The 22,266-nt window shown below is 38.0% G+C and overlaps 1 protein-coding gene across 3 annotated transcripts in view; it reads right to left on the reverse strand.

The window, feature by feature from the left end:
* PTPRR (protein tyrosine phosphatase receptor type R) overlaps nt 1-22,266 on the reverse strand; it is a 315,415-nt gene that overhangs the window by 41,899 nt on the left and 251,250 nt on the right. For all 3 annotated transcript variants that reach the window (XM_073651783.1, XM_073651784.1, XM_073651785.1), the window contains 3 exons: nt 18,621-18,700; nt 7,669-7,806; nt 2,886-2,996 (listed from right to left, as the gene is read on the reverse strand). In XM_073651783.1, coding sequence (XP_073507884.1) covers nt 2,886-2,996; nt 7,669-7,806; nt 18,621-18,700 — 329 coding nt within the window. The remainder of the gene's footprint in view (nt 1-2,885; nt 2,997-7,668; nt 7,807-18,620; nt 18,701-22,266) is intronic.

Raw genomic sequence — 22,266 nt, forward strand, 5'->3', positions numbered from 1 at the left:
AATAGTAAGGTAAAATGTAGGTTTATTGTCAACGCGCTTCAGAGTTACCGCGACTTCTTCTTCAGGACAACCCTACATAGGTTTTTATGTATGGGTGCCTGAAGAAGGACTGGGGGTGACAATAAACCTACTGTACATTTTACCTTACTATTGGATGGTCGTGATTCTAGAGAGCGCAATATTACTTCCATACCCCCGCTGTTTTTATTCTGATAATTTTATGGAAGCTGCAGCATCTGGATTACAAGCTTTTTAGGTGTTGTGTTTCACACAACCCTATAAGGTGCTTTTGCATCTCATTCAAGATCTATGGGCGGGATATAGATCTCCCTGTGAATCTGTCACCTGAGTATATTTTAAATAAATGGGGGTGTTATCAGTGTGAGACATGTAATGACTGACAGTCTACTCTCCTGATCTACATGTCTCACACTGGTAATGCCACTTTTCATTTATAACAAGCTCTGGAGGCACATTTTCAAGGAGATCTGTGTCAGGCCCATAGATCTTAACAGCTCATTTATATATCAAGAAAAACGTAGATTTCACTAGAATAAGACTTCAGATCACAGATATCAAGGTATCATTTTATTCAACTTTTTATGACCTGAATGCCCATATTGACTGCTTAGGAGGGCTGATCCTACTGAAAGATTCCCCTTAAAGAGAACCTGTCACCAGGATTTTGCAACCTAATCTGAGAGTATCATAACATACAGACAGTGACCCGGATTTTGATAAAATTACTATTTTATCTTCTGCAGATTTACCAGTTCTCTGAATGCTGAGCTCTTTATAACCCCGCCCACACCACTGATTGACAGCTTTCTGGGTGCTCTATGCACAGGCAAAAAGCTCCCAATCAGTAGTTAATTATGTAGAGCTCATTAATATGTAGGCATACATGGCTGCAGGTTTAATAGTCCTCTAGTGATAACCTTCTGCGGATAAAACAGTGATTTAATCAAAACTACAGCCAGTATCCCTGTAAGAGACACACTGTTGGAATCAGTGTCTTTGTCTCTACATTATGCTGATCTCAGATTAAGTGACAAAAACCTAGCAACAGATTCCCTTTATAGTGGCAAAAAATGAAGAAGCATTTGTCCACAGCACAGTCAATGGTAAGAGGGACAAATACAAAAAATTAGACAAGAATCCACTTGCCTTAGGCAATCAATAAGTAAAAATCATGACAGCGTTCATCAGGAATTATAAAAAAGTGGAAAGCAGTTTATTCCTCCATACATAAATAACAAAAAATAGAAGCAACGTTTCAACCTATGTCATCAAAGTGAGCTTGATAAAGACCACTTAAGTCAAAATGTTGCCTCCATTTTCTGTATTTGTAGATGGAGGAATAAATTATTTTCTACTTTTTTGTAACTCCTGATGAACGCTGTCATAATATTTGTCTATCCTTTTAACAGATGGTCATTTGACAATACCTGTCCATCAGCCTCCTACTATTGAAAAACACTGTACATGGGAAAGCTTGTTCTCAGTTGGAAGATGAAGTATACAACCCTTTTAAATAACTTTTATCCCATGCCTTATGGAATTTCCATAAGCATCATGTTATCTTACTTATTTAATGAGAACTGGCTACAATAAAACATTATTGTGTTGAATTATCTAAACATAGTTTATAGAGAAGATGGAATCTTTCTAAATTCGAATTCATCAGGTTTGAAGAAAAAAAATAATTTGCAGCTAACCGACTTGCTATAAATCTCAATACTGTAAGCCTCCATTTTCCCTGAAATTATGTGTGTAAAACCTTGAGGTCTCTCAGGACCGCATTCAACCCCTTTTAAGCTCTTTAACGCAAATGCAGCCTTAGTAATGTCAAAGTGACTTCACCATAGTTTTCTAAAATGAAAAAAACCTGCCTAAAAATTATCATGCAGACGCTTCTGTTCAAAACACTAAGCCAGACTGACAGTGTTGCTGTCAGAGGTAATATCATCCAGCTGTGACTGAGATGAGTGATGTGCCATATATTTCATAACGTCCTCTGCTTCCTTCCCACTAGTGTGCTAGCTGATGGCAAAAGCGGCAAATTTTGACCTCCATTTAATAGTACTAATGCCCAGACGGCGAGTGCCAGTAAGGGAGATGGTGCTTCTTCTGCTGCTAGTGGCATATTTCATAAGAAATGATAGATAGGTACACATCCAAAAACCTAGCATCTGCAACTGGGTGCTCTATTGGTGTGTTGGATATGGAAGCAAAATTTGACTGGTAGAACAGAGAAATCAAAAACTTTGCATCACACACACTGTGGGATAGAATGTGATAGTTAAATGTCTAGATTTTGGTGAATTTTCTTTTGTATTTTAAAAAAGCAGTTATTTCTCCTTTAAAAAAAGGATTGCAAAATAATTATAAAAACTCAGTACAGTCACTTGTGATAAGCCTTTATTGACACTGATTTCAGATTTTTTTTCTTCTGGCTTGCTACTACTTTCTAGTGCATTAAGAAAGAAGTAAAAAAGTGCAATTGTAATTGAAATGCAGCAGGACAAATGCCAGCTAGGCAATGACACTATATCACTGATCAATCACATTAAGTGTTCTGCTAGCACTTCTCCTATCTCTCTCTGCCTATCAATTGAACCTCTGTATTATTTACAGACTACTACACTCATCTTCTTCATCGTTGCAGTTATTCAACACATTACTGTCTGGAGTATTTGTCTTATGTTTAAGGGTTTTCTCTTTCAATCTCCATTGCTAAGCCATCTCACTATTATAAATCACCCTAAAATGGCTGCTTTAAGAGCAATTCAGGAAACCTCCACAATAAAAATAGTTACAATTAAAAATTATGCTACATTCAAATAAAAGCCAACTACGACTCCTTTTAGCAGAAAAAGTTTTACCTTTAATGTGAGACTCCGAATCGTATAGTAGTCATGATCGTCGACACTATTAATAAGCACCTCAACATTTCCATATATTCCTCTCTTTTCTGGCCAGTAGAGGACACATTTCTGTGGGAAAGAATATTGTTATTTACATAAATACAAAGTTAAAGCCATGGAACCAGCAAAGTTCATCATTGTAATTTTTTTTTTATAATTGTAATTTTTATTGAAAGATTTTCATGTTTAACGAGAAACAGACTTGAAAAAAAGAATAAGGATTAACATATTACCCACAAAGCTGATTTACTCTGTTTTCATTGTATAGATGTAACATATTATAGCGATATTCAAATTTCTTATATTTATAACAAATTAAAGAATAAGGGGAATACATACGAGACATACAAGTAGACAGAGGTGTAAGGGGATGAGCAAGGGTGTTAGGTATTAAAGTATAAGAGGATATATATGACCTAGTGAATAAGATTCCTAAATACTCAGAAGTATCCAAAAGGAGTCCCAAGGGGACCAAATGAGGTTGAATCTCTCGACCTTTTCATCATTCAAAGCAGAGCGGTATTCAAACTTTCTGATATCTTTGCTCTTAATGTTTTAGTCATATATAGACGGAGAAGATTTGTTTCTAATGAGAAGCTAACAAACATCTTGCAGCTGTCAATATGTGTAGGACAAGCCTAAGGGTTCTTTTAGATACATTTTGTGGGAAAATATTGAGTAAAAAGTGTTGAGGATCTAGAGATAGGTCTAGATCAAAGAACTGTTTAATCAAAGTTTGTATAATCATCCAGAATGGCCTTATCAGGGAGCGGTTCCAGAATAGGTGGAATATGGATCCTGTCAACAAGGTACACCTCCAACACAAGGGGGAAATAGATGGATCTAATTTATGTAGAAGTTCAGGAGTGTGATACCAGAACTTAAGGATCCACTCAACAAGGTACATCTCCAACACAAGGGGGAAATAGATGGATCGAATCTATGTAGAATCTCAGGAGTGTGGTACCAGAAGTGAAGGATCCCGTCAACAAGGCACAACTCCAATACAAGGGGGAAATAGATGGATGTAATTTATGTAGAAGCTCAGGGGTGTGATACCAGAAGCGAAGGATCCCGTTAACAAGGCACAACTCCAATACAAGGAGCAAATAGATGGATCTAATTTATGTAGAAGCTCAGGAGTGTGATACTAGAAGTGAAGGATCCACTCAACAAGGTACATCTCCAACACAAGGGGAAAATAGATTTATCTAATCTATGTAGAATCTCAGGAATGTGGTACCAGAAGTGATGGATCTTGTATTGAATATCTTTATAAATGATACAAGATGTCGAAATGGCTGCTCTCGACCATACAAATCTCCAATCAGCATCACTTAGGGCTCTAGCCAAATAAATTTCCCATTTGAGAATATATGGATGCCTAGTCAAGGAACTTCCATCAGGGTTCTGTATAATATTATAGACATCAGAGATTAAGCCCTTCATTGAGAGACCATTTCTACAAAGTCCTTCAAAGTGTGTTGGGATAGAAACCTGTAAACTATGAAATAGAGATGAGACAAAATGCCTGATGTTAATGTATTGGAATAACGGGATTTCATCTCATCATTGTAATTTTTTAGAATTTTCTATAGCATTTATATTTGCCATGAGATAGTAAAGAAAACAAAGACCAGCGTACGGGACAGCTGGAAACCGAATCATTATGTATGTTCTTTAGTTTTATAACATCTTGGGCTTTCCCGGATCAGTTTATTGTTGTCAGATGTATTACTACTACATCCATGTAGGCAATATATACTAGTTTATATATTTAATTCTGTACATGTTACCCACTTTGGACCAATGAGAGTATGATTACACCTCGCCTATTATGGAATCAATAAGACTGATCCACAGCATGTATAGTACAGTATAGATAAAACACATGCTGTGTAAAAATACATCCTAGTGTATTGTAAGTACTATATGGATAATCACACACACAGACCTCATCACCTATTACAGTAGAGTTTCCAAATGTTCATTGCACACAAACATTTTGATGTATATGACAAACAATGTAATAACAAGTATTTATCCTGAAGAAACTATTGTATAACACACAATTAACACAAAGTCTACATACAAACAGATGTGATGGTAAACGTGTGTACATCTATCAATCTGGTTTATCCAACTAACCTGTTCAGAATTTCTACAAGATGAACTATCAACAGTCCCTGGAGCTTGTAACAGGCATGGGCTCAGCTAAATCACTGCCTGAAATATTGTGACAAGCTCTCTTATAAGATGATTAGGGGAAAGAAAAACATTTAAAAGTTCAGCGGCCACCCATTGTGGAAATGTTCACATTGTCACATTATCTGATCTGCAGCCCCTACTCCTCCCAATGAATCTGAGGGAAATTCTAAACATGAGAAAACAAAGGTCTAAAAATACAGTTGTACCCGGACCAGTCCACCAAACCATCTGTAGATGGCTTAGATTAAATCAGACTTTACTAGGTAAAATATGCACTTTACTCAGACATAGCCCCTCACATAGAAGCCAATATCAACAGAATACTAAAGCTCTGGCTTATAAGGTTACGTACTGAAAAGCCCTAGGAGCAAGTGGAGGAAATCGGAGATATGGTTCTGATGATATATTCACATTGCTAGATATTATTACTTTTTTCCTGTCATATTCGCTTCAATCGCTGCCAGATGTGCCATGCTAAAAACTGTGAATTCATTAAAGGTTTTGTCTGATCTTAAGCTACAAGTCTGCAGTCACTCTATGTGACTGCAGACTTGTGAATACTCACACTGCACGCACTGCGTGCTTTGAGGCCTCCCTCGTGTCGGCGCAAGGAGCGGCAGGCATGTTATGCTCAATGCAAGTGTATAGAGCGAGGCTAGATACAGTCTAGTTGGAATGTGGCTGGAAGTTTGGAAATCGCATACTTGTGGTCACAAAACTGCATGCTCCTGGCACTGGCACTGGAGAATCCTCACAACGTGCAGTGTATGCGATGTGAGGATTCACAAGACTGCATAGAGTAACTGCAGACTTGTAGCTTAAGACCGGACAGCCCCTTTAACTCCGATTAATTACCAAGAACAATGTTTTCTGCCAGCGCTTGGTTAAAATAATTTTAAAAAAGCTACTAGTCATGATCCCCAGGTCCAACAATACCTCTCAGCTGCTGCTCCAGCGATTATTTGCACAGTGCAGCTGTGAAATTATGACTACTTCGTACATCACCACTGCAGCCAATCACTAAGCTCAGCAGCTCATGCTATCTACATTAGCAGGGTGTCTGAGGTAAGTGATTGGCTACAGTGGTGATGTTCATGGTACTCATACAGTTTTGCATGTATTTCTTGTTTGTTTACTAGTACTCAATGTATATAAGCACTAAAACATAACAGATTGCTAACTATAGTTATTGCAGACATAAGTCCTGAAACCTGATTAAGGGCAGAGACAGACTGCCGTATAACTCGTGCGATGACCGCATCGCACTGCAAGGACTGGCCTGGCACCTCTCCTGACCTGAGAATGACAGCGTGATATATTTCTTTGCAGCTGTCAGGATCAGGTCAAGAGAGCAGACAGCCAGTACGAGGTTTACAATGCAATCCTCACACGAGTTATACGGCAGTGTGTCTCTGCCCTTACTGCTATATCCTATCTCATATTTATAAAATATAGATTACAGAAAATAGTAATGTGGGTATCCCATATCAACATGTAATAGCTAAGTTAAAAGTAAAGAGTCTTCCAAAACCCACTGGAATGCACATGTCCAGTAGAATTGTGATCTGAGTCTTGTCCTGCCACTGTCCTATTTGTCTTGCCTTGCTTGGGCCTAAGAGCTACAAGGAACCAAAGTGCTTTCCATCAATGGTGATATTACCCAGTGAAACGCTCAAACTCTAAAAATAAGGTGTAAAAAGTACTGACAATAATAGAATACTGTATATTCTGTGAGAAATACACTATATGCAGTGGAAGAGGACATTGAAAGAACTCTACCAAAAGTGAAAGCTCATGGAACGGAATATATTAAGTTTGGTTAGGCAGAAAAAAAGGTGTTGAAGGTTTAGGCAAGTTTATTTTTATATTTTGTCCTATAAGTACATGGACATAGAAGTATTACAGGTCCATAATACTAAAGAAGAACATTTCTGCAATACAGTGTTTACAGGTAGCATCATATAACAGTGCAGCATACTACTTCAAGCTATGGATCTGTAGGGACTCTTATTCTTGGATTCATCTTCTTAGTGTGTGCCAAATCATTATTTAATGGCACAAGTATTATACAATGATCAAAGTTCTGCTAAATAAAATTATGGCATGTACTGAATTTTCTTTGCTTACTGTACATGTACGATTCTTACAATGTACCTGCACTTTCAAATAACTTTTCACAAGAAGCTGTCATAAGTGTGCAGAATAACACTATTTCTGGCCATTTAATTACTCCTATCTCACATTATTTAGCAGTTTTTATGTCTCTTCTACTTGTGTCTCCCTCCAGCTTCTCAATCCTCCAATCTCCATAGATTTCTATAGACAGCAGTTGTAATTTTATCCCTCACTGACTACAGATCTGAAATGTGCAGGAAATGGAGAAGGGAGAAGAAGTGACTAATAATTGGAGAAAGAGGCATTCATCTCTAATATGGTATATTACAACATTTATGCTTGTACTGTACTTAAAAGACCAGTTACTCTTTAACATATAGGGCAAGTTTCTGATTTCTGGATCATTGTACACCGTTACCTCATTTTTTTCCTTGAGCTTGGTGATCATAACAATAACAGGGACATCTTCTTGCCAAACCATTTGCCAGAAATCGTTGACTGTGTTAATCATTGGTCCTTGAGTTGCGATGAACTTCCTCTCTTTACCACCGTAACCCTATCATAGATAAGAAGATTACAAAGTAAATATGATTATTTCATAGTTATCATGTAAATACTCATAAAGCCATCATTCATCGACACGCAGTATGGTGTTAGTGAGTTTTAATCAATTTGCATATACAGTATCTATCCTGCAGACAGAATTATCTTGTATGAAAGCTTCACTTCTTTTTTATCCCAAATCTTTCTTATTGATACATTTGTTGAGTGCCTTCATGAAATATAATGCAACAAATGCATCAATAAAAAGTGAGTTTATGAAAATAGAAGGGAGAAATCTGCATGGAAATCTTACAAAAGTTGGTGCTGAAGCCATCACTAAGAGTTTGTGTGCGGTTCTTGACTTTGTTGTCTTTATAATAGAAGGTTATATGAGTTATGGAAGATATTATATTCACTAGAAAGGAAAATGCTTCATAGGAAAACTTTGCTGCTAAACCCTTCTATCTAAGGGTGCCATGGGTGATACTCTCTTGAATAAAGGTGCACAACCTCCTTTGGTCCGAGGGCCATAAGATTACACCAATCCCAGGGCCATAATAAAACTCAAAGATTATTATCGTATGAGACATTTATAGCGTATTGGTGGTATATGTCATAAATGTCTCATAGGTGCCAATGCACCTTTCAGGGGTCCTTTCTCCATGCATGCATACACCTCTCTCCATTGTAGGTTATTTGTGTTGGAGTTGCTGAAATAGCCAATGGCTCACTACTGTACAAAATCAATAATAGAAGAGAACCACATGAATGAATGGAAAACTCTCTATCTCACCTACTCCTATTGGAGTGCCACAAGGAAATCTGCAGCCATATTGGGGTCTCAGAGATACCCACAAAAAGCATCGTATCTGTCTTTTCTTTGGCACCACTCTATCTGACATGGAAAATACATGAGCAAACACTAGACTGAGACAAACATGTTTGCAATCCAATCACTAGGGACCGCACAGAAAACTGGGCCACAGTATGTGCACCCTTTTGCTGGATACAAGTACTCGTACAAGGTGTAATGTTACTTGGAGTTCCAGCAAACAGCTGTAATCGGAACCTGACAACAAGTCTTCAATATTGATATAGCGCCCCCACAGCAAGGATGAAACATTACACAAATCTTATTAGGTTCACATGGTCTGTCTGTGTAATCTTAGGACAAGCTGAGTTCTCCAGAGTGAGAGACACTAGGTGATCTAGATAATATATAAAGGACATAGTTTAGGGACTTCACATTCTTAATTCCTTAGCAAGGTATTCAAAAATGGATCTTATTAATCAAACAGCCCCTTTCCATCTGGCAGGAAAACCTTTGGTCCTCCTAATAGCAGCCTACTGTAACATGTACTTGTGTTAGTGCATATTCTTGTCTTTCCACGTCTGGGAATAAACGGTGTCACCTACAACATATGACATCTGTGACTAATCGTACAAATGTCCCTCTGTCTGAAGCCTCTATAGAATGCGCACACATACCAGGAATTTACTTCTTTTTAAAAAAGTTACAAAAAGCATTAAATCAAATGCTGCTGTTATTCAGCTCTGATGCACTGATCAACATCTCTCCCTAAACAGCATGATACCCACATAGCCCCCAAGTAGTATGTTGCCCTTAAACACAGTATGTTGTACCCACAGCTCCTACACACACACACACAATATGATGCCCCCATAGTCTCCCAACACGCAATGTGATTGACACCACAGCCTCCCTATACACAGTATGATGGACACCACAGCCCACCACACACAGTAAGATGGACCCTACAGCCCCCACATTCAGTATGATGGATCCCACAGTCTCCCACACACAGTATAATGGACCACACAGCCTCCCACACACAGTATGATGGTGAATTTAACATCCGAAACATACTGTATAGTGGCCAAAACAGCACCTCACACACTGTATGATGGACTACACAGCATTCCACACACACTATGATGCCTCCCACATAGTATGATGCTTTCACAGTCCCCTACAGATTTATCATGAACCCAAAATGCCCCACACAGTGTGATGCCTCACGGCGCCCCACACACTGTATGGTTCTCTTACAGCTTCCCATACGCATTATGATGCTCCCACAGCTCCTCCATAAAGCATGATGGCCGGCATCCACAAATTTATAATGCTCATACAGCCGCTCCACACAGCATGATGGCTATCACAGCCTTACTTACATAGTATGATGACCCCCAAAGCTCCCCACATACAGCTTACCACGTAGCATAATGACCCTACAGCCTCCTACACACTGTACAATGCCCCAACAGTCCCACACACAGGATGATGGCCAAACAGCCCACCACACAATATGATGACTCCACAGTTTTCCCCAACTACTGACTGACAAAAAAATTAATAAATAAAACTACTTACCTAATCTCATTCCCATTAATGCACTCCTCTGGTCGTAGGTGCAATCTAGTGCCATCCGCTCCCTGTTTCATCATTGTATTCACTCACTGATACAGTGGGGAAAAAAAGTATTTAGTCAGCCACCAATTGTGCAAGTTCTCCCACTTAAAAAGATGAGAGAGGCCTATAATTGACATCATAGGTAGACCTCAACTATGAGAGACAAAATGAGAAAACAAATCCTGAAAATCACATTGTCTGATTTGGAAAGAAATTTTTTTCAAATTTTGGTGGGAGAACTTGCACAATTGGTGGCTGACTAAATATTTTTTCCCCACTGTATATACATTCTGAGGATGCAGATACTGGTGAAATTGAGATGCTGGGAGGCCGCCTCATCGTGTAGTACGCCACTGCCTCCAACCCTTTGCTTGCTCTGATCCATGGACTGGACAAGAGTAGTCAAATGGCCACATATGGCTTGCGAGCCGTACTTTGTCCATGTCTTGTGTAATGAATAATCACAGTGATTATTACTAAATATTTCCTCTACTTAAAAAAATAGATGGGCGATTTTCCAGTACAATTGCTGCGATTCTACTAATTGCATATTGTAAATGTAACTTTCAGGTGAGGGAGGACACAAAATAAAATTTATATTAAACTTTATACATGTTTGGGTTTACTGAAAAGTATAGTGCCTTGAAAAAGTATTCCCATGTACTTTTCCACATTTTTTCACATTACACCCACAAAGTTAAATGCATTTTATTGGAATTTTATGTGATATACCAACACAAAATAGCAAGTATTTGTGAAGTGTGAAGAAAATGATAATTTTCAAATTATATTAAAAATATAAATCTGAAAATTGTAACATGGATTTGTTTTCAGCCCTTTGTAGTCTGACCCACCAAAATAAAATCCTGAGTGACCAATTGCCTCCAGATGTCACATAATAAACGGAGTCCACCTGTGTGTAATTTATTCTCAGTATAACTACAACTGCTCTGTGAAGGCCTCAGACGTTTGTTTGAGAACATTAGGGATCAAACAGAATCATGAAAACCAAGGAACACACCAGCCAGGTCAGGGATAAAGTTGTGGAAAAAAGTAAAGCAGGGTTTTGTTACAAAAAAATAGATCAAGCTCTGAACATCTCACAGTTCAATCCATCATCTTAAAATGAAAGGAGTGTGGCACTACAACAAACCTACCAAGACATGACCACCCACCTAAACTGATATCCCAAGCAAGGAGAACACTAAATAGAGAAGAAGCAAAGAGGCTCATGGTAACTCTTTAGGAGCTGCAGAGATCCATAGTCCAGGTGGGAGAATTTGTCCACAGGACAACTATTAGTTGCATACTCCACAAATCTAGCTTTTATGGAAGAGTGGCAAGAAGGAATCCATTTTTGAAAGAAGTACTGTTTATAGTTTGCAAAGAACCATGTATGGGACACAGCTAGCATGTGGAAGAAGGTGCTCTGGTCAGATGAGACCAAAGTAGCTAAATGCAAAACGCTATGTGTGACGGAAAACACCATCCCCACCGTCAAACATGGTGATGGCAGCATCATGTTGTGGGGATGTTTTTCTTCAGCAAGGACAGGGAAGCTGGTCGGAGTTGATGGGAAGATGTATGGACCTAAATACAGGGCAATCCTGGAGGAAAACCTGTTTAAGGCTGCAAAGACTTGAAATTGGGGCATAGGTTCACCTTCCAGCAGGACAACAACCCTAACCATATGGCCCGAGCTACAATGGAATGGTTTAGATCAATTCATATTCATGTGTTTGAATGACCCAGTCAAAGTCCAGGCATAAATCCCATTGAGAATCTTTGGCAAAACTTGAAAATTGCTGTTCACAGATGCTTATCATTCAATCTCACTGAGTTAGAGCTAGTTTTCAAAGATGAATGGGCAAAAATTTCAGCCTCTAGATGTGCAAAGCTGGTAAAAACATACCCAAAAAACATGCAGCAGTAATTGCAGTGAAAGGTGATCCTACAAAATATTGACTCAGAGGGGCTGAATACAAATGTATGCCACAATTTTCACATTTATATTTTTTAAATATTTTAAAAAAACATGTATCATTTCCTTTACACTTCACAAATACTTACTACTTTATGTTGGTATATCACATAAAATCCTAATAAAAAAACATTTAAGTTTGTGGGTGAAAAAATGTGGAAAAGGGGGGACGTGGCCTGAAGGAGCAGTGTGATGGTCGCATCCTTCTGAAGCTCTGCCTGTTTGAGTCTGTAATGAAGATTTAAAGCAGAAAAAGAAGATCTGGAAGCAAACTTTCTTTTTGGAAGCCTTCAAGAACTTCCCTGGATTACTTTGGATCATTTTGAGCCATTTGCATTAAAATAATGCCGAATAATAGGAAAACAAAAGAGGAGCCTGGTTCCTGTCAGACATCGCCGCTGAAGGAGCACAGTTACACAGAAACCATCTATCCTCTCAAGTCTGACATGCCTTCAAAGAGCTGTACTGACAGCGAGGACGATGCGGTGCCACCTACCCAAGACCAAATGGGTCCTCTGTCAGCTGTCACTGCAGGAGGAGCTGAAAATGACGCAAATGGAAGTAAAATTCCTTTACCTCAGCGCAGCTCCACTTGCACTGGAAGTGACACAGAGCGACGTGCTAGGCTTCGCACGGGCGGCTCTGCTGTCTCACACAAGGAGTCGTCCCCTCAGTGTTTGAAGGAGTCTCCTTTTCTGGGAAATTCCCTCAAGCAGAAAGGATTCAGGGAGTCACAAGCTCCATCCCTCACACTGACACAGACTGCGGCAGATCCCAGAGCACATAGTGACACAGAGGCAGGTACTAGGCCCAAAATAAAGGGGGCTTCATATAAAAAGAAGGCGGCTAAACAGGCACCTAAAGATATGGATGCCAATAAATCCTTAATTTTACATGAAGAACCCATTATGAGAAACAAAAGGAAGAGTCTGGCTAGAGACAACAGCAATGTTAAAGGGGCAGCAGCATCTTTTCAGATGAAGACTCACAGGACAATTCACCTAACTTAAGGCCTCACAAACAACGCCCCAGACTGGACATTAGTAGTCCTCCCTTACAGACACTAAATCTAATGGATAAAGACATATCTCACGCTAATTCAGCTTGGCTTAAAGGAAATCTGACAGCATCTGAGAAATATTTATCTGAATTATTCACCTCTTCAATCCAACAATTGGACTTTAATATTAATAAAAGATTTGATAACCTGCAAACTTCATTTGAAGAAATGAACCAAAAAATAATTGCTACTGATAAGAAAGTGGAAGCTGTTTCCTTAAAACAAAACTCTCTGGGAAAAGACTATATAACTCTTAAAGATTAAGTAAAATTTCTAAGAGCTAAACTTACTGATCAAGAAGATCGCAATAGGCGCAATAACTTAAAATTTAGAGGAATACCAGAGAGTGTCTGCCCTTCGGATCTTATCCCGTATATTAAGGATTTACTCCACAAAACCCTCCCGACGTCTAAGAATTTGGACTTGACAATCGACAGAGCCCACAAGTTCCTACCAAAAAAAATCTCTAGAGAAGTCATCATAAGACTCCACTTTTTCCATACTACAGATCATTTGCTTAATTATCTCAGGAAATACAAAAATCTGCCTTAGCTATATGAAGCCATTAAAGTGTTTGCAGACTTTTCAAGAGAGACATTAAGGGCTACGATATCCTTTGGGAACTCACTCTTATCCTAAGACATAAGAACATCCCATATAAATCAGGTTTTCCTACAAAATTAATCGTTTTCATCAACGGAAAACCAAGTGTCATTCAAGATCTAGCAGAAGGCCAGAAATTTCTAAAGGAGCATAAAATTTCAGGGACAGAAAAGAAACCTACATCGGACGAACATGAAGACGAGATGTAACCCTGGATCACAGAATTTAATGGGCTTCTAAGAAGATTGTTATATCTTTTGTTTATTATTGATGTCTTCTGACTTACTTTTATCTTATAGGTTATTTTTCAGGACTCAAATGTAGAGTTGGCTGAACTTTTTCCCCCTCCTCTAAGATGAGGTCCATGGGAATTTTGTCTCATTTGTTCCCAGACTTTGTTACCGGATCATCTGAGAAGAATCTGTGTCTGGTTGTTTTTTGGTTGTGGATTTTGAGATGTTGCTTCACAGTGTTTTTATCCTTGTATTTGTTATATGATATTACTTGCACCATTGATTTTCTCGTTCGAAGAGAGTTAATATTCATGAATAAGAACTACTGGCTTTCCCATGCAGTCTCATTCTGTATTATAAATGGCAGTAAAAATCTCTAAATGTAAAGGGACTTAATAGTCCCATTAAGAGGCACTCTGCTTGAAAAGAAGCTAAAATCTCAAATTGTGACGTAATTGCTTTCCAAGAAACAAAACTATCATCTATTAATCCACCAAAATTTTCCCATAAGAATTTCCCCTATATTTTTGGATCCTCCTTAGACAAAAAAAGGCAGGAGTGATTACAGCTATCAGAGATACTATCTCTTTTCAATTATTAGAGGAAATTACTGATATTAACGGCCGATTCCACATTCTTATCTGTGTAATCAATATGATCACTTATACTCTAGTTAATTTGTACGCTCCTCATCGTGGGCAAATCACATTTCTAAACAAACGAATGAAAAAAGTCCAAAAACATCAGAAAGGGGATTTAATTATTTTGGGGGATTTTAATATTATTCCTGACCAAGCAATGGATACAACAGCCACACCCAGAAGTAAAATGTTCACCTTAAAAAACTAGATCATCAATCAGCAACTATTTGATGTCTTTAGATGTCTGAATTCTTCATCTAAGAAACTTACATATTATTCCGACAGTCATCAAACTTTTTCAAGGATCGATTTGGTTTTAACCAATATCAGTTCTCTTCAGAGATTTAAGGACATCAACATAGGGAACATTTCATGGTCTGATCACGCACCAATACATTTTTCGATTAAATCAGTTGTTAATGGGAACCACTCTAGGAGGTGGAGATGTAACTCTTTTCTTCTTTGATGCCCAGCATTCAAGGAGAAAATAGAAAAAGCAATGTTTTTTTATTTCCAGGAGAATTCTACTCAAAATATTTCCCCTTTGTCTATTTGGAACGCCCACAAGGCAGTTATTAGAGGTGTTCTTATTCAGTTAAATGCTCAATTCTAAAAACAAACTAGGGAAAATATTCAAAATATCTCACAAAAAATAACAGAAGAGGAGAAAAAACAACAAATAAATCCCTCTGACGAAACACATTCTAAAATTTTAAGCCTAAGAGCAGAATTTAAAACTTTGCTGTTGGAGGATTATGACAAAGTAATTAATGAGATCAAACTAAACCACTACTTCTCATATAATAAAATGACTAGGCTCATGGCCAATAAAGTTAAACAGCAATGCTTGAAATCTAGAGTTTCATATATCAAAAATGCTGGTAGTTCCTATCTTCATCCTCAAGATATAGCAGAACAATTTGCATTATTCTATTCCTCTCTATACAATATAAAGGATGACTCTTCCACTCCACAACCCAACTGTAATAAAATTAACAAATTCCTCACTAATATTAGTCTTTCTCAACTCAATTTAGAACAAATTAATCAGCTAAACTCTCCTTTTACCACAGATGAAATGAGTTCAACAATACAAAAATTAAAGGAAAATAAGTCACCTGGCCCAGACGGCTTACCTAATGAATATTATAAGATATTTAGTCAACATCTCTCTTTTTCATTAACTTCCATGTTCAACCATGCAGTCAACGAGACTTCTTTTCCCAAAGAATCTCTCCAAGCAACTATAATAGTGATTCCCAAACAAGGCAGCGATCCCTTTAGAAGTATCGCACTATAGGCCTATCTCATTACTAAATTCAGATTTAAAGATCTATGCTAAAGCGATTGCCCAGAGACTGCTCAAACTTCTGCCTGGACTTTGGACCAGGTTGGCTTTGTTAAGGGAAGGCAGGCTTTGGTTGGAACGAGAAGAATTTTGAATTTGTTATCATCCATAGAGAGGAGGGGAGCCCCCTCAATTCTATTATCACTGGACACCGAAAAGGCATTTGACCGTATAAACTGGAACTACACGTTTGCCACCCTTGAAAAACTTGGATTTAAAGGGCAAATTCTAAGAGCTATTTCTGCTTTATACTCCTTCTCTTCAGCAAAAGTCTTTGTTAATAATCATTTTTCTAATTACTCCTCCATATCCAATGGTACTTGCCAGGGGTGCCCATTATCCCCATTACTCTTCATCTTGATAATGGAGTCTTTCGCTGAATCTATTAGGTGTAATCATTTAATAAGGGATATTTTTGCAAATTCAAGACAGCATAAAATAGGGCTCTTTGAAGATGATACACTAATTATAATTTCAGATCCTATAAATTCATTACGAGCAGTTTTCTCAGTGACTGAGTCCTTTTTCTTGGTTTCTCAATATAAAGTAAATATAAAGAAATCAAAAATACTGCGTTTTTTCATAGATTCCAGCCTAAGGAAATCCCTAAAAAATGAATTTCCTTACTCATGGGAGAAATTTAGTATTCCTTATTTGGGGATAAAAATTACTATTCTAAGCTACAAAATCTTAGATGAAACTCTACGTAATATTCAGAAATCCATACAAGATAACCTTGACAACTTTGATAAATCCGATACGTCTTGGTTAGGCAGGATTGTTCTTTTTAAGATGATGATCCTTCCTAAACTTCAATATATATTTCATACTATCCCTATCCAAATCCCTGACCAATGGATTAATAAACTGCATAAACAATTATCCAATTTTATATGCAATCTAAACCCACTAGGATCTCAAAGCTTTCACTGTTTAAACACAAGAAAAATGGTGGAATCGGCCTACCCAATATCTATGCCTATCATGCTTCTAATATCATTCTTCAAAGTAGATACTGGTTCCTTGAATCTGACGAATCTGCCTGGACAGAACTTGAAAAAGCTTCTAATAATAATTCCTCTTTATCATCATTGATAATATCCCATTTATTGGATCCATCTCTTCCTTTACCAAATCACTCTTTAATTAAATCTACTATCTCCCTTTGGAAAAAGCTATAAAGTATCTAAAAAAATACTAAATGTAACATTAATAGCAATAAACTTCCTATCTCAATTTTTCATACAGCTCTACCAAATTTTCCATGTAAAAAATGGGAAAAATTTGGAATTCTAGACTGTTCTTCACTTATAACGGGGCCTAAATTAGACTTCATTATAAACTTTCAGTCATTAAAAACCCTATAAAATATTCCTGATGAAGAATTCTATAATTTTCTAGACTTAAGGAAGTATATTAGAAATAAATTCTCTTTACCTTTGACCCTTTCAAGAAAACTTGTTACTCTTTTAGAGAATCCTATGAATAACTCAATTTGGAATATGAAGAATATCTACTCAATTTTTAATTCTGATGTCTCATTTGAAAAACTGAATTATATGTGGAGATGGGAAAAAGATCTAAATAATCATTTCCTCCTAGATAAATGGAAAAAAGCGGTGGAACTAGCGTACAAATCTTCTATTAGAGCAAACCTACATGAAAATTATTTAAAAATTTTATCTAGGTGGTTCTACACTCCTGCTAGACTTAAAAATGTATTTCCTGGTCAATCTGATTTGAGCTGGAGGAATTGTGGTCAAAGAGGCAATCTTCTTCACATATTCTGGGAATGCCCAAAACGTTCGATACTTAGGAGAGATGTCTCTTTACTATTGAATAAAATCATTGAATCTCCTGTAAAAATTTCTCCCCAACTGGTTCTCCTTTTTCTGGAAGCAGATGACCTCCCTCAAAAAATTAGACAAGTTTCTTTACATATTTTTTCTGTTATAAAAACTTGTATTGCGTCAAAATGGAAATCGATGGATATTCCCTCTATTTCCAACATAATTGATATTATGTTATCCCATAAGCCTCTGAAATCTCCTTAGCTTTAAGGAATAACTCTCTACCTAAATATAATTCCAAATGGTCCTCTTGGAACGCAATTTTCCTCCAAGCAAGAGAAGCCTCTTTACTTCTTTATATGATGTTTTATTACTTTGCCAGAATTCTTTTAATCTATACTTCATTCTATGTTGTTTTTGCACTTGGTATGTTAACGTTGTGGTGTAATTATGTTAAGATGATCTTCTTCATTTCCTTCTTTTTTTTCTCTCTCTTCTTCTCTACTCTTCCTCCCTAATCCATTTTCTCTTTTCCTTTATTTGGTTGCCTTTCCTTTCCCTTCATTCCTTTCCTGACCCATTGTTCCCTATACTGTAAAAATCTCCTAATAAAAAGAATTTTAAAGAAAAAATGTGGAAAAGTTCACAGAGTATATATACTTTTTTGAAGGCACTATGAGTGACAATAATCTGTATGGTACACTTAATATTATAGAAAATGACCAAATCATACTCACCCTGATAAAATTTGCATTTATATAGGTGCTCAATGCATCTTTTGGGTTCTTTGGTTTTAAACACACTCTGCTTACTGGATCTAATGAGACAGGAATATTGAAGAGACACTGAGAATAGGATACATGACCAAACATTGCTAGCTGTAGTCTTACTTCAGTGTATACATTAACAATATATATGTAGTTCTAATCAAAATTATTCACCCCTATTGCAAATTCAGATGTGGTAAATTTACAAATTTTCTGCTGTTTGCAAAAAAGCAACTTAACAAGAACAATTTAAATAGCTCAACATAACTAATATAACATTTTTTTTCTACAAATTCATCACTAAATGCCACTTTTAATGTCTACTGAATTCCCAGAATTATTCAACTTCTTTATGACAAGTGTCTTTAATACTTAGAGCACCTTTGGCTCTTAAAATCTGCTGCAATTGTGATGCATAGTCAGACGCCAGGTTCTGGCAGGGTTCCTGAGGAATCTTAGCTTATTTCTCATGGTCAATGGCCTCTTTCAATAGGGTGGTCCAGAACGTTAAGAGAAGAGATCATTGCCCTGCACAAACAAGGAAAAGGATATGAAAAGATAGCAAGGCATTGCATGTCCCTAGAGATACAGTTGGAAGCAGAGTTCACAAGTTTAAAGCTATAGGAGCACTGGTTACTCTACCTGAATGTGGCAGAAAGAGGAAGCTATCACTGGCTGCCACCAGATTCATGAAGAGGCAGGTAGTCCAAACCCCTCAACTGACCGCAAAAAATCTGCAGCACGATTTGTTGACAGAAACCACAGAGTTTTCAGTCTGCACAGTATTGCACATAATATAACTGAAGGTCTCAATGAGCAAACTCCAATACATACACCTTTACTGACCCACAAGCACAAGAATAGTCAGATCCAACATATGTTTGCAGCAGGTCATAATAGCCAAAGTTGCTCTACTAAGTACTAAAGACTTGTCATGAAGTGGGAGAATATTTCTGAGAATGCAGTATATCTTAGGGGAAGTGTTTCTCCTTGTGGAGAGTGTCAATCTGGAGTAAGGAGACGTATAGGCTATGTGAAGCTCCTCTAAATATACAAATATCCTCTTCAGAGAAGAAGAGGACTAGAAATCTAGAGTCCCCTATTGGGGGTAGCAATCCTAAAAGTCAATACTGACCCATTAATAAACATTGTCACATGATTTAGGATAAAAAGCCAAACCAGACACTCCATTTGCAGACATGTTTCGGGGTGTTTGCCCCTCATCAGTGCAAAGCAGGAGGTCTGATTTGGCTAAGTGAGAGGCCTCTGACAGGGTGTAGAAGGGGGAATGTTTCTCCTTGTGGAGAGTGCCAAGTCGGCATAAGGAGACTTAAAGAAAATCTGTCACCAGGTTTTTGCTACCTCATCTGACAGCAGCATGATGTAGGAAAAGAGACCCCGAATCCAATGCTATACCACTTAGTTTACTGTGTGCAGCCATTCTGACACAATCAGAGTTTTTATATTTAGCAATGCAGCACAGCTGAGAAAGCTGCCCCCACCCAGTGAGGTGCTTATGAGGTGGAAAAAATACTGCAACGTAAGAATGTTTTAAAAAATAGAAGTGTTAATACTTTATTTTCATCAATTAACAAAATACAAAATGAATAAACAAAAGAGAAAAAGAAATTACATTAATGTTTGTTGTGGCCTTTAAAATATCATCAATTTTTCTAGTACCTTCTGTGAAGACAAGGGGGTCAGTGGGTGCTCTTGTCCGCTGGCACGACTGTCTTTAGAAAGACCGCATGGACCAGGGCTCATACTACTGAACGCCCGCTCTCTTTTACTGTGGGCAGAACACTACTCAGACAACACAGGGTGAGGGTAAAACAGTGTGGCAATACTGTATAGAGCTACAAAGCGGACAATAAACATATAGAACAGTCCCAGCAAATATCCAAGATGGTCCACATTACAGTCTCACCCTTCTGCTGGCCGGCCTGGGATATAACAGCTGTGACTTTTGAACTTCCAGGGCCAACTACCTCAACGAGGGGCCCCCCGCTTTTGGCGGGCCCCCACGGAGAGGAGTTAGCGGCAAGCTTAGGAAGCTGACAGTCCATCAAGGTACAAGACCTGGAGAGGGTTCCACCCTGCCTTCTTTGAGAGTTTCTATGGGGCCAGATGACAGCGTGGTCCCAATCTGGCTTCTCTGAATGTCTCCATGGGTTCCAAGCAACCAGAGGGTCCCACCTGGCAACCCCAAACAACATATCCATGGGGCCAGGTGACTTCATTGTCCCCACCTGGTCTCTAAAATGTATCCATGGGCTCTCTGATGGTCAATGGAGCAGATCTGTATCTTTCCAGTCAGGGCCACATACCGTGAGGCTGGAATCATGTAGAATCCAAATCTGTGTATCTTTGGATAAAGCCATGCTACCAAGCTGATGGTCTAAAGAGAGTCTGATCTTTGATTCTCCTTGTAAAGCCTCTTTTAATTCTGTGATTCAAATCTGCCTGCTACAGAGGTATATGTTCCTTAAATAGTTCACATTTGTTCTTTCAAGTACACATCCACAGGGCACATGTAAGGGAGGGTATTATTCCACAGGGCTCAGGTCTCATTGTTTGTGCGTTTAGTCAATTTACATAGTTGGTATAGCAGGGGGCTCTTTAAATCAACATCTAGCTGGCTTTAGTACAATATGCAATTAGCATAGTAACAATCATCATTGTTTCAGAACCAAGAGAAGACAACATTCAGGGTTATACAAATAGTATGTCCTTCTTTACCAGCCACAGAAATACACATACATTTACAAGTCAACACAAACACAATAGTGTATTTCTCTTGGCTTAACAAATCTAGACATCTGGCTGATTAAGATTAGAAGCTGTTTCGTCACACCCTCGCACACAGTTTTAGAAGGAACTTGGCAGTGAGGTTGTTCCAAACTTCATGGAACATACATCTTCTGTGGAAATAGGTTGCACAAATCCTTTACTCTCTTCCTGTAATACCAGATAGACTTTATGATGTTGAGAGAGATATGAGGAGGCCATATCATCACTTCCAGGACTCTTTGCTCTTCTTTCATGTCATAGGTCAAAAAAAAGTGGAAAGACTGAATACAGGGAGTTATACTGCATCAACAAGGTCTTTACGAGACAGAGATTTCAAAGCAGACTGAAGTTTCCAGGTGTGCTGTTCAAGCTCTTTCGAAGAAGCACCAAGAACTGGACTGCGGTGAGGACTGTAGGCAATGATTAGCAAAGGAAACTTAGTGCAGCAGATTAAAGATATCTCTTGCACAATTCTCATCGAAAACAGTCCAGCAGTGCCATCATCTCAGGACTAACAGTAACTAGTGGCACCCATTTACTGTTCACAGAAGTCTGGCCAGAAGTGGACTTCATTGAAGAATTGCGGCCAAAAGCCATACCTTCCACATGGAAACAATGCCATGTGACTCAATTATGCACAAAAAGACAGGAACTGGGGTATAGAAAAGTGTGTAATATTTGGTTAAAGCATAAAAAAGTTTGTTCATCGTAGGACTTGAAAGCATAACAATAATCAGTGTCTACAGGCAACATAATTCATCATATTGAGTTAGGAATTTGGCCTGGATTAATGGTTTCATCAATGCTGAAAAATGAAGGCAGATAT

Source organism: Phyllobates terribilis, unplaced genomic scaffold, assembly GCF_046119375.1.
Source record: "Phyllobates terribilis strain yellow unplaced genomic scaffold, ASM4611937v1 Scaffold_11__3_contigs__length_659146591, whole genome shotgun sequence".
In the NCBI taxonomy this organism is placed as follows: Eukaryota; Metazoa; Chordata; class Amphibia; order Anura; family Dendrobatidae; genus Phyllobates; species Phyllobates terribilis.